At 52.8% G+C, this 12,884-nt stretch overlaps 1 protein-coding gene and 1 long non-coding RNA gene across 4 annotated transcripts in view; one reads left to right on the top strand and one right to left on the bottom strand.

The window, feature by feature from the left end:
• Positions 1-5,810, bottom strand: part of LOC128813786 (uncharacterized) — a 43,987-nt gene extending 38,177 nt beyond the window's left edge. Inside the window, exons 1-9 of one of the 3 annotated variants that reach the window (XM_053989130.1) lie at positions 5,448-5,810; positions 4,744-4,815; positions 4,584-4,655; positions 4,398-4,496; positions 3,836-3,943; positions 3,121-3,192; positions 2,406-2,498; positions 1,693-1,858; positions 903-1,162 (exon numbers count right to left, since the gene is read on the bottom strand). In XM_053989130.1, coding sequence (XP_053845105.1) covers positions 1,036-1,162; positions 1,693-1,858; positions 2,406-2,498; positions 3,121-3,192; positions 3,836-3,943; positions 4,398-4,496; positions 4,584-4,655; positions 4,744-4,815; positions 5,448-5,544 — 906 coding nt within the window. In that variant the 5' untranslated portion in view covers positions 5,545-5,810 and the 3' untranslated portion in view covers positions 903-1,035. Of the gene's footprint in view, positions 1-902; positions 1,163-1,692; positions 1,859-2,405; positions 2,499-3,120; positions 3,193-3,835; positions 3,944-4,397; positions 4,497-4,583; positions 4,656-4,743; positions 4,816-5,447 lie in introns of those variants that run through there. The other 2 variants (XM_053989127.1, XM_053989128.1) reach the window with 2 other exon arrangements.
• A 3,351-nt stretch (positions 5,811-9,161) lies between these two features.
• On the top strand, positions 9,162-11,310 carry LOC128813994 (uncharacterized). Its single transcript, XR_008439241.1, has 3 exons — positions 9,162-9,211; positions 9,439-9,487; positions 11,253-11,310. It is a non-coding gene; the product is annotated as an uncharacterized LOC128813994 (long non-coding RNA).
• The last annotated feature ends 1,574 nt before the right edge of the window (positions 11,311-12,884 follow it).

Here is a 12,884-nt window from a genome sequence, read left to right as displayed (position 1 = left end):
GGGAGGGCTCCGGCCCCTGCGTGCCTCAGAAGAGACTCCAGCCCCACTGCCTGCAGCAGGAGGGACGCAAAGCACCGGCACGCTTATGAGAGTCCGCAGCCCTCTCCACATCTGAAATGAGACCCCAAAACCCCGTCACGGGCCTCAGCAGAGACCCCCAGCACCCTGCACACCGTGGGAGACATCCCAAGCCCCCTGCGTGCCTCACACAGGATTCCAAATCCCTTGCATGACTTACAGTGGACCCCCAGAGTCCTCCATGCCTCAGAGAGAACCTAAAATATCCCTGTGTGTCTCACAAGGGACCCTAGTCCCTCGTGCACCCTTTGGGGGACTCCAAAGTCCCCACGTGCCTTATGGGGAAGCCCAGGCCAGCTAGGCCAAGTGTTTTGACCTGGAAATCAAGTGTGATTGCAGCTGGCTTGCTGTGCCTCTGGGGCTGTTCATCAGCCCCATCAGGCCCCGAGGCCACACAGCCCTTCCCTTCCCTTCTGGCCCCCGCCCAGAGGAGCAGACCCTGTGCAGCACCCTGGATTGCTGATGGCCCATCAATTAGGTCCTATCAAGTGTGTGTTAATTAGGGAGGAGCTTTGTTTTGCCTGCTGGCATTGCAGGTCAGGCTGTGTCCCTGGAGATGCTCTTGATGGCTTCCCTCTTTTCCTGGGCATGCCACTGGAGGAGCTCCAGGCCCAGATGATCCCACAGAAGGAAATGTGCCCTCAGCCCAGGGACACTCAGCATGGGCTCCCCCAGCCCCTCGGGGCCCCGCCGCTGCTCACAGCAGCCCCTGCCTGGCTCCTGCCTGCCCTCACCGTGGGCATCCACGGCTGCTCCTGGGCATGGAGCTCAGCCAGTGCTGGTGCTGGCTGGGCTTTGCTGGTGGTACCACCCGGACACGGGGGTGACAGCTCCATCTCTTTATTGAAACCAAAAAGCTCATTTGGGAATCTCTCAGTCAGGGTTCAGTTGACCACTTCCAAGTCCTTTCCTGGGGCTTTCACCTTATGCCCTGGATGGAGGTCTGGGCCTGTGGCCTCAAAGAAGCCCAGAGCTTGAAGGGTCAAATAAAAACTCGTCAGACTGCAAGCTGCTGCTAATTCTCTCTGAGCTGTAGAGGTCTCGGGACCAGCCACCAGCTTTCAGCTTTTCTTCAAGGCTGTGCCTGTGGAGAGAGGAGAGCCTGAGGCCACCAGCTGCCAGTGGCACACTGGGACCCTCCTGCACAGCAGGGTCCAGAGCTGGCAAGGCTCCCCTGCCCGGCTGGAGCTGCTGGCACACCTTGGCCCAGCTGGACAGCTGCCCCTCAAGGCCCCGGCGAGCAGGGGACGGCTCTGGGCAGGCTCCCTGGCCAGGAGCGAGCCCCAGAGCGCGACTGCCTTGCAAGGGCAATCTCATCCCTGCTCTTTCTCCTCCCCACCTTGCCTCACCTCTGCCCTGTGCCCCTGGGGCTGCTCTTGGCCAGGCAGCCTCAGTAGGAGCCAGCACTGGCTGCAGCCCCAGCGGGCCCCCCAGGACAAGGCCCAGCAATTAAGAGGCCAATGAAAGCATTGAGCAGCAGCAGAACCCTCAGCAGAGTTCTTTGGACAACCACAGACTGGCCACAACTCCACTGCAGCCTCTCTGGGAACCTTTCCTGTCTACATTAGACTTTCAAAAGACACTGTTTGAGGAAAACATGAACAAAACACTCACTGTTTTCTCCTCCAGCAATACCAGATTCCAACGCAGCACAACATGAAGACAAGCTCCCCACCAGCCACAATGGACATTAATGTTAGCAAACAGCAAGTTTCCTGACAGAAACCCCTTCCGATGCCTTTCTGGGAATCTGGAACAGGTGCTGTGGTGCTGGCTGCATCTGTGGGAGCAATGGGGAGCGTGAGCCCGCGCTGTGCTGCACTGCTGAGCTGGCAGCACGGTGCATACGGCCAGGACGCTCTCTGTTTCCCCCAGAGCTGGGGCCTGCAGGCACCTTGCTGACTCTTGGCACAGGCTGTGCCACCCAACAAAGCCCAGCAGGCCGGGAGGAGAGCCCGGGGCCAGCGCAGCTGCTTGGGCAGTCGCTGCTTTGACGGACACGGGCCAAACCCATCCCTGAGCAGCCCCTGCCAGCCCTGGCCCTCCCTGCCCTGGGACAGCTCCCCCAGCCCCAGGGGACAGAGTCAGGCCCTGTCAGGAGCCAGTGCAGCCCCTGCCCAGTCAGGAGCCAGGGCTGGCTCTGGCCCTGGGCTCGCAGCAGGGCTCCCTCTCGGGGCTGCTCCTGTGCCTTGGGCCTCTGGGCACTCAGGGCCAGCTCCGGGAGCAGCTGCAGCGGGAGGGGTGTTGGTGCACAATTCCTGTTTCCCAGGGACTGACCGTTGGGGTCTGAGCTGGCAGCTTTCCAAGGGGAACAGGCCTTGACCTACCCTCAGCATCTCCCAGAGGATCATTCCTCGATCCCAGAGGCTCCGTCCTGGACAAGGGTTGGGAATCTGCATCACCTTCACCAACAGGGTTATCTGCAAAGAAAGGCAGCACAGAACAGCTCCTGTGTCTCTGCTGAAGATTCTCCTTCAGGCCAGAGTGGCAGAGAGTGCCCCTGGGTGATTGGTGGCCTCCAAGGCACTCGCTCAGCTCTGCCTCCCACTCAGGAGCAGGGGCAGGGGGAGCACGTGCCTGCGGCGGCCCCACACTGGGTTGGAAGGAGCCCCTTGCTGGGCAGTCGGGGCAGAAAGGACTCCCTGGAGCTGCCAGCAGCTCTAAACCCAGCCCCAGCCAGGGCCAGGCCTTGACAGCAGCAGCAGCAGCAGGAGCAGCTCAGGCTCCCTGGGGCCGGCAAAGGAGCTGTGAAAGGCTCAGCCCCGGGGCACAGCCCTGGGCCCAGCCCCTTCCCTCTCTGCTCTTCTCCCTGGCTGCACAGAGCACACGGAAGGACACACTGGGTGGAAGATGGACAGCCAAATGCTCCTTCCTCCCACTGACAGCGATCCTGTGGGATCGCTCTGGGCTCTAGAAGGGAGCAGGGCAAGTTTTCCAGATTCCTTGAACGCTGCAGTTATGTTAAAGGTAAATGTAGCATGAGTGAGCTCTTGCCACATAGGCACTGATTACTCTGTCAGGAAAGGCACTCTGAAGACTTGCCTCCAACATCCTCCAAGGACTTAAAATGGTTATGTGCCAGAATTTCCAGATCATCCATCTCACGATCCCAATCTAGAAGGGAGCACAGATCAGAACCATTTCCATGGTGTGCTGGGATCCCCTTCTGCCTCTGAGAAATGGGCACTGCAAGGCAGTTGGGTAAGGCCGTGGCAGCCAGATGTCAATGGACATGGCCAAAGCTGCACAGGGGCCTGGGGAACTCTGGGCTGGCTCCTGGTCACTCTCCACACTCTTTCCCTGCCCTGTGCAACATCCCTGGAGGGGCAGCTGGAGCAGCCCATGGCCCAATGGGAGTCTCTCACTCCCACACAGAGGAAATCCTCCCTAAAGAACAGGGGAAGACTGCAGCCGGCAGTGCCACAACTGTCCCTCCCTCCCTCTGTCCCTCCTGTCCTCCTTCTGCTGGGACACCTCCCCAAGCCAAAGGGCAAATAGCCAGGCCCTCTCAGGGCCTTGCTCTCACCCTCTGCACTTTCCCCACCATGGGCACCCTGTGCAGTCTCTCCCAGGTTTCGGGATGTGTCTCCCACAGAGGGAACCCAGCAGGACTGCTCAGTACCCGAGTGCCCTGAGCCTGCTCAGGATAATTCCTCTTGGCTGTGCCGATCTTTTCCGGGCTGTGCCCGCACTGCCAAGCAGCAGAGAGGGCAGCTCAAGCCTCAGCAGGGCTCAGGCCCAGAGGCACAGCAATTACCTCCAGTGACTGTGCCTGGCATCGCCTCCCTTCCTGCAGCAGGGGCTGGCACAGAATCACTGCTTCCTCTGGGAAATGCTTCCTTATGCACAGGCTCTCCTTTCATTTCTGTAGAAAGGAAGAGGCACAGCTGGATCCGATGGCGCTGTTCCTCAACCAGAAGGTGGCATCCTCAGGAGGCGATACTTGCCGAAGTCATGGATAGGCTTCAGGAAATCAGATGGGCTTTGGGGGTCTCTCCCTAAAACCCTCCCTCCTTCAAACAGCTTCCTTTCCTGATCTGCTCAGAGACTGGGAAATTGCAGGGGATCTCAGGGTGTGCACGGCCCATGGTGCAGTTTGGGCTCCCTGTCAGCTGCTGCCAAATGCCTTCCTGCAGCGGCTGGGGAGAAGCTGCAGCCAGGCCAGGCTGGGAAACAGCCCTGCAGGCCGTGAAAGCAGCAGCGGGGCAGCCAGGCTGCCATGGATCCCTTCCCGCTGTGCCAGGCACGGCGTGTCCAGATGTGGAAGGAACGCCCCCGGCTGCTGAGTCCTAGGGGAAGGCTGAGGGAAATGCACCCACCACGGCGTCTCTCCAGATCACTTAGCATCTGGTCCAGAATTTCGGAAGGCTTCAGAGATTTATTTTCTCCTTTAGCTTGGGTCTCTCCTTTTGGAGGTCCTTAAGAGAAAGTTGTTCAATTTCCCAGGAATGCATGGCACAAAACCAGTGCTCAGCCTCTGGGGCCAGCAGGGACACACTACTCACCCCTGCGATGGGCGCTGGGCTTGTGCACAGCATCCAGCCCAGGAGCTAGAAAATTCCACTCTGCAGACACACCTGTAACTCAACAGCCACAGAAGCTTCTGTCACCTGCTTCTTGCCATGTTGTCAATCACTATTCTATGGAAGAACATAGATATCTTACCTGTGGGAGGACCCACTGGATCCAAATTTTCTTCCAGCCAAGGTGCTGGAAAAACATTTCCAGCAATCCAACCTAGAAGGGAGCACATATCAGAACCATTTCCATGGCAGCAACTGACAGAATGAGAGGACAGAGTCTTAAGCTGTGCCAAGGGAAATATACGTTGGATATTAGGAAAAAGTTTTTTACAGAAAGCGTGATAAAGTACTGGAGTGGTTTGCCCATGGAGGTGGTGGAGTCACCATCCCAGGATGTGTATTAAAACAGACTGGAAGTGGCACTCCATCCCATTGTGTAGCTGAGGTGTTAGGGCTGGGTTTGACCTGATGATCTTGAAGGTCTCTTCCAACCCAGTCATTCTGTGATTCTGTAATTCATGGTGTGCTGGGATCCCCTTCTGCCTCTGGGAGCGGGGCACTGCAAGGCAGTTGGGTAAGGCCGTGGCAGCCAGATGTGAAAGGACACGGCCAAAGCTGCACAGGGGCCTGGGGAGCTCTGGGCTGGCTCCTGGTCACTCTCCATCCTCCTTGCAGGCCCTGTGCAACATCCCTGGCAGGGAGGGTGGAGCAGCCCAGGGCCCATTGGGACTCTCTCCCTCCCACAGCGGAAACCCTCCCTAAAGCCCAGGGGAAAACCATCCCCCAGCGCTTCCCGGCAAGCAGGGAGCGCTCTCCCGGGAAAGGGGAGCCAGGCTGCCGGCTCACCTGCTCCCCGCGCTTGCAACGGAGCAGCCTGGGCAGCCCTGGCAGGCAGGGCCACGGCCAGGAGGAGCGGGAGGAAGAGGCGTAGAGCAAGGGCCATGGTGCCTCGCCCTCTGCCAGTCCCGCAGCTCTTGCTGCCACCGCTGTCCTGACACCTCTGTCCCAATGTCAGCACCACTGCTGCCACCGCTGCTGCTGCCGCAACAGTTGTGCTCAAGGACTGACTGCTCGGTCCTTGTGGTGCTGTGCAGCCACGGGGCTCTGGCACCTCTGTGACCTCAGAGCCTGCTGTGACCTCAGCCTGCTGTGACCCCAGAGCCTGCTGTGACCTTCAGGCTGAGGCGGGATTGTGTGGGATGGATCTCAAGAGGTACCCTCCCAGCCAGGAGAGTATGTCCTGCCAGGCAGGTGCATCCAATCTTTCAATCTTTGGGTTTTTTGTTTTTTTTTTTTTTTTTTTTTTTTAACAAGAGCTGCGTTATACAGCTTTGGACAAATGAGACATTTCATGGTTCTACATGCAATAGCATTGTCAAGTCCAAAATTCAACTCACATTGGTGATTCCCACTATTGCAGGCAGCACCAGCCCTGCCATACAACACTGTGCTCAGTGCTGGGTTTTGGGGCATGACTGACACGACAACTAGGCCTTGTCATCCCCAAAAGCAATGTCTGATCAGTGTGTGTGGACACAGGCAGCCTCATCCAGCTGTTCATGATTAAACCTGTCCAGTTACTGGTTTTCTTTCAGTCATTAATCCATTCACTCTAATTTCCTGGCTGCTGTACATCACATGATGTATTTAAAAATAGATGAGGAATGACTTACATGGCTTCTATACCCCCGGCTAAAAGCAGCACCCAAATAGTACTGTCTTGATAACTACTCAAGCCTTACAGTGAAGTGTTTTTCTACATTACACTGAATTATCAGAGAAATAAGGTGTTCCTGCATCACTCAAACTATTTTACTTATTATTTACTTTGAAGATCATTTAGTTGAGGGATGAAGGAACCTGTTAGCTTGTTATCAAATAGTCTAATTGAAAGCTCACTGGAGAGATGTAAATTTGAGCTTGAAGAAATCTGTACCCAGGAGAACAGTCATCCCAAATCTTTAAAGAGCATGCTATGAATTTTTCTCTATCTCTTTTCATTTTAGAAATCTGCACACTTTCTATCCTATAAGTGCTAGCTCCCTACTAAGTAAAAAAATGTATTTATTAGAAATCATAGCTGTTGATCAATACCTCACAAGTCCTTACATATCAAAGTTATTATAATAAAAAAAATAACATTAAGATACAGACGTTTATTCCAAAGTTATGACCGAAAGGAGACACATCTGCCCTTTTCCGAGCAGTACTCCTGGCAAATACCCTGCGATAATTACTTCTGGTCAATTGTGCCGGTGAGCCAGCGAGGTTCCGAGCGGTGTCCGAGCGAGCACGGCCGCGGGCGGTACCGCAGAGCTCGGAGCGCTGCCGGCCGGGCTCGTTCGGGTGCTCCTGCCCCATCTCGTGAGCTCCAGGGGAAGTGCAGCCGCCACCGAGCGCTGCTCGCTGCGCCCGCGGCTCCGCGCAGCTCCTCACCCTGCGCTCAGAAAAACAGGCAAAATACATTCGACATTACAGACAACACGCAGTACAGCAGCCAAGCGGATTTACTTCATAAAGTTTTATCTCCACGAGATTAAAAACTGCATTTTAGCTGTTAAGGCATCATGATTTAGTTTGTTCAACATGCAAAGCATCTGCCTTACCCAGTTAGTAGCTGGGTCGTTGATTAATCTGTTCATTGCTCTCATGACCACCACCAAGGCACACGTTCTCTTTCTGAATCTGGGATAAAATTTACTATTTTTGAAGTGAAGCAGGACACCAGACACACAAAAACTTCATATTTCCAACTCTATAAACTTTAAAAATGTTGTTAAGAACTGACAAGTTTCATTATTTAAAAAATATCTCAAAAGAAAAACTTCTGACAAGAATACATTGTGCATTCACACAGTTTTGTTTACTTCAATATTTGACACTGAATATCATTATATATAGAGTTATATATAATTATAAACATTATATTGAGTATTATAGCCAATACTTTTATTTATTAGAATCAAGACCTATCCCAAAAATCTTGTGAAAATTAAGAGACATGGAAAATTAATGCTATGTTTGAAGTTCAATTTTAAACATAGCATTTCTCTTCCTGAACTTGTATGAGTCCTGATGAGTGTGATATTGCAGACAGACTAAGGAGCTGAAGGACCACTTTTCCTCTGAAAGGCTCTGATGCTCCCTGCAGACCCTGTGCATCCCCAAACGTTACAAAAATCAATCAGGAGTACAATCAGAAAAGGTTATTTGGACCCTAGTGAAGCGATATGCGGAATAAATAAATAGACTCCACAACCTGGGGTAGTTATGAAGTGGGTATGTATGTCAGCACCCGGCACAAGTGAGATAGCTCTCCAAAACTTGTGCCCCGAGCCTCAGTCTGACCCACACTTTTATTCTTAAAGACGTTCCATATGCAATACATTGCACAACTTTTTCATGCATATTCAACCCCTGGCCCCGCCTGTCCTTGCCTCTCATGCTAAATAAGTCCAAGCCCTTCTGGGCGCGCGTGGTTTGCTGTGGTGGTCGCACGGGGGTCTCTCGGTGGTCCTGAAACTGAAGATTGTGGTCTTCTTCATGGCTGAACTTTTGAACTTTTCCTCTCTGTGCGTGCGCTTTTGGTCCTTTGGTGCTTATCTGAGTACGTCTGTCAGTCTTGATAGGCTTGGAGAGAGAGGAGCTTCTTTATCTGGGTTCTTTGCCTCTTCTGGTATTGTTCTTTATGCAAGAAGCTTCAGAAATTTGCATTTTCCTATGCCCTTTGTACCAGGCAGAGATTTTTAAGTAAAAGGTTAAAATTCAATACATAACTCTACAAGCTACATTATAAATGCTTAATTCATTTTGTTAACTTAACTCAAAAATCTGTTTCACTAGTGAGGTGGTGGTGTGCCTGCAGTGAGAGCATCACAGGAAATGGCCTTGACTTGAGACAGGAGATTCAGATTAGATATTAGTAAAATGTTTTCACTGTTCAGGTGGTCGGGCTTTGGAGGGGCTGCTCAGCGCAGTGGTGGAGTCACCATCCCTGGAGGTGTGCCAAAGGTGTCTGGGTGTGGCGCTGGGTGCTTTAGGGGTCAAAGAGTCAGTGCTGGGTGATATTAAAGGGCTTTTTCACCCCTGATGATTCCACGATTCTGTGCGGTGGGCCACGGGGAGGCAAAAACTCCTGAGCCCTGTAATGGTGCTAATGCCGCACCCAACGCCCGAGGGGCGCAGGCCGGGCCGCGGGGCAGACAGGGACAGGGCGGTTCACTCCCAGCAGTGAAGGGCAGGGAAGGGCTGGGCAGGGCCGGGCTTGGCCGCGGGGCCCTATGCCCGGCTGGGCAGGGCCGGGCCGGGCCGAGGTGGAGGCGGGGAAAGGCGGGCGCGGCCTGCGGCCGCCGGGGGCGCCATTACGGGACCGCTGTGGAACGCGCCCGAAATAAATGGCGGAGGGGGGCGGAGCCCTGCTAATAGCTGACCAATGAAGGGCTACATTCCCGCGTGAGGGCGGGACCGCGCGGCCTCAGAGCCAATGGGCGCGGGAGGCGCTGGGTGATGGACGGGCGGGCGGCGGCTGCGGCGGGCGGGGCGCGGCGCCCTTCCCGTGGTGCCGCGGGAGCGGCGGCCGCAGCGGCCGCGACTTCATCCGGGTCCCGCAAGTACCGGGACGGCGGGGCTGGGCGGCGGCCGGGGCGCACGGGAGCGGCCGCGGGGTCGGGGCGCGCCGGGGGGAGGGTGGGGGCGGCGGGACTGAGCCGAAGGGCCCGTACGGGCGGGTGCGGGGCCTCGGCCCGGCCTCTCCGCCGCCTTTGCCGCGGGCCCGGTTCATTGTCCTTATTCCCCTTATCGATGCCTTTTCCCCTCGTTCTCCCTCGCTCTCCTCCAGGCTCACTGGAAGGTCCGGAAGTGCCGCCCCCGGGAGCCGCCGGCGCCAGGTACGTCACTGCCGGGGCCGGGGGACCTTAGCCGGGGGAGCCGCCCTGGTACCGGGGCTGGGGTGGGGGGGGGAAGGGGGGGGGGCTCAGCCCTGCCCGGGCACCGAGAGGGCGGCAGCGGGGGCAGAGCTCGGACCGAGGGGCGAAAGGTGAAGAAAACCCCTCAGGAAGTAGGTGGGAGTGCCTTGGCGGCCCAGCCCCTGTCAGGGGGCACGGAGGCTGCTCGGGGCTGTCGTTTGTAGCGAGCACCATTACCTGGTGTGGGGCTGCGCCTTCCCGGGTCCATCGCCCCCGGCAGTTCCCGCCCGTTCCTCACGAGCGGCTTGTGCTGGGAGGGGGTCGGCAGCGCTGGCACTGGGGCCGCTGCGGCCCTGCCCGACAGCGTGTGGGTAACACAGGCACATCGCAGCCAGAGCCGGTCACGGCGTGCGCGGGGCTGGCTGCACAGCTGAGCAGCAGCTCCCCGGTGCAGCAGAGGTGCCCTGGTGTAACACGTACCTGCAGTTTCTGTCCAGAGCTCTGGCTGGCCTCTGGACGTTGCAGGAGTGGCTCTTGCCTTTGGCATGAGCAGCTCAGCCCCCGGGCCACCTCAGGAATCAGCACATGTGGTTCCCTTGCAGGGCTGGCGGTGGCACAGAGCAGGCTCCGGCCCTGGCACGCCACAGCTGCTGCTGGTGACTTTATTCTAGCCTGGCTCAGTCAGTTTTAGATGAAAGTGTTATCCCATCAAATAGTGTTTTTATAATTTTACGTTACAACTTCCCATGACAGTGGCAGAACACTGAAAGAGGCTGCCCAAGGAGGGCGTGGAGACCTCTCCAGACTCCTCTCTGGAGACACATTCCAAACCTACTTGGGTGTATTCCTGTATCACCTGCTCTGAGTGACCCTGCCTTGGCAGGGGGTTGGACTGGATGACTTCCAGAGGTCCCTTCCAACCTTAACATTCTGTGATTTATTTCAGGAGTGAAAACTCAACCTGATGGTCAAGGTTGGGATAATCCTTGTTTAGTGATGTGCCTGTCCTACCTTGTTGGTACTGCTCGCTGGCTGTACTGCTCTGCACAGGCAGTTTTGTGACTGAAGTGCTTAATTGGCAGGGAAAAATTGCTCCCATTCAAATTGTACGCAGGAAAAATGCTCAGTAGCAGCAGTGGGGCAAATTGAATCCATCACAGAATTTTTGAGAAAATCAATCTGTCCCTTCAAAAGCAATAACTTAAATAGTATTTAAGAAGTAGGGCATCTTCAAACATCCCCAGCTGCCAGGAGCCTCACCAAATACTTATTTGCTGCTGTGGCTTCTGTTGTCAAATTTGACCAGTTTGGTTCACGGCAACACTCAGGTGTTAAATAGTCTGAACTCCCAAGAAGTTTTTTGCAGTGGTGGTTGAAACTTGCTGCAGTCTACACGCAGTGATGGTTTTGAATGGTTTTTTGCCCTATGATAGTTAACTTCATGAAGAGGGACCTAGAAAATAACTGTATTGTGGTATTTTTAATAGAAAATTGCTGACTGTGATTTTTTTTTCACTGACTTTTTTCCCAGGTTGTACTCTGTGTATCTTATGTGAAACCTCAAATCACATAGGTCATGCTAGGAAATGATTTTGCATACTAATACTGGAGATTTAGTACTTCCTTAGTCAAAAGGAAGTTTAGATGAAACATGAGTTCACTCGCTTTGTTTTCCTGCTGCAATGAGCTGTATCCTTACTTCACTTTCCTTTTGATAAATGTCTTCTGTATTTTCCTCTGTTTTTAGTGGTGGAAAACATCGGTTCATTTGCAAATAGTGAAAGGCTCCCAGGAATTAGAGAGGGTAATAGATGTCTGTTTATATTGCCAGTTAATAACACAGCAATCTTGAAATATTTTTGTGCACTAACTTTCTTGCTGAATTTGTGTAATTGTTATCATATGTGAACTTTTTTCAGAAAAAAACGTACTTGCTCCTAGCATGTTCTAGGAGACATAAATCTAGTGAATAAATACACAGTTGTGTATTTCATATATATATGTGTATATATACACAAACACACACATTTATGTTTGAAGCAGGGCCAGATAACCAAACTAATGCTTTCCTTTGAGAAGGGCACTGAGGCCTTCGTAATGTTTGAGGCTGAAGTGTACATTCATTTATTTATAAAGATCTCCCTCTCTGTGTTCTGAGAGAGGAGTACTCAAAGAGGAGTAGAAAATGTGACTATTTTGGTGTCATCATTCTCAGGCCTTCCTGAGGTTTCCAGCAGCACTGTGCAGTGCTGTAGCACATGCACCACTTGGATGCAGAGAGTTTAGTACTATTGCTGTAAAATCACATGTGTATAGGGAGAGATGCCAGGAGTTGTGTTCTGTGTTCATAGCAGAAATCATTAATTGTGCTCACAGACTTTACTTTTCCACGGGAGATGGACTTCACTCTGTGCTTGAGCGGGCAGTGGTGACTTCCTGTTTCTCTCAGGCCACGGTTTATGGATATTTATATTCCATCTATAATTACATGGTTAGAAAAATAAATTGAAACCAAGCACACTAATTGAAAATGTAGCACAACAGTAATATCTTGTGATAATTACTTAAAGCCAGAGTGCTCTGTATTAATTAAATGCAAGTGGGGTAGAGATTTTTGAAAAAAAAATTTTGAAAAAAAAATATTTCCAATTGAGGCAGTAGATAAAGGCATTTTTGGTAGTAGTCATTCCTATTAGTCTTAATGTTGTGTAAAAAATTCCAAAAAATACCATTGTGGACACGTATTCTTGTCTGCGTGTGTGGACTGTGGTGCTGCCCAAGAGCACATCTGTGCATTTTTATGTGCTGGAACTAGTTCTCCTTTTCTCCTCAGGACAATTTCCCAGTTCAGAGTAGCTTTCTGGTATGATTTACTCTTGCTCCAGTGTATTGCTGCTCAGTGGGCTAGCAGGTGCAAAAGGAAGTATTAAATGTTTCAATTTTGGGTCTGACTAGGGGAAGAAGAGGTGCCTGGGTTTCAGCTATGAGATGTTACCTTCAGAATAGCATATTATTAAGACAAAGGAAGGTACAATCCAAAACTGAATATGCAACAGGAAACGTTTTTAGTTTATGCTGAAACTTTTGTGTCAGTCACCATCTGATTTTCCTGAGCTGGTTCTGGGAAGAGGGGCTGAGATGTGCCTGTTGCATGTGACAAGAGGCAGTGCAGGGGTGGGTGAGTGGAGTGAGGGAAGTGGTATCAGGAATCATTAAGTTTATATTCATTATATTTATTAATTATTATATATTGTATTATATTAATTGTGCTGCTCCCTTTCTTCCCGTTGTGCACTCCAGTCACACATAAACCCCTTGGAATAAGCACATCTGAGGCAGGAGCCTGCATCAGTCACTTGGGATGCTCGGCACAGCTGGA

This window comes from Vidua macroura, chromosome 13 (genome assembly GCF_024509145.1).
Source record: "Vidua macroura isolate BioBank_ID:100142 chromosome 13, ASM2450914v1, whole genome shotgun sequence".
Classification (NCBI taxonomy): domain Eukaryota; kingdom Metazoa; phylum Chordata; class Aves; order Passeriformes; family Viduidae; genus Vidua; species Vidua macroura.
Note: the sequence above shows the minus strand (reverse complement) of the source record. Positions and strands in the feature narration are given on the sequence as shown.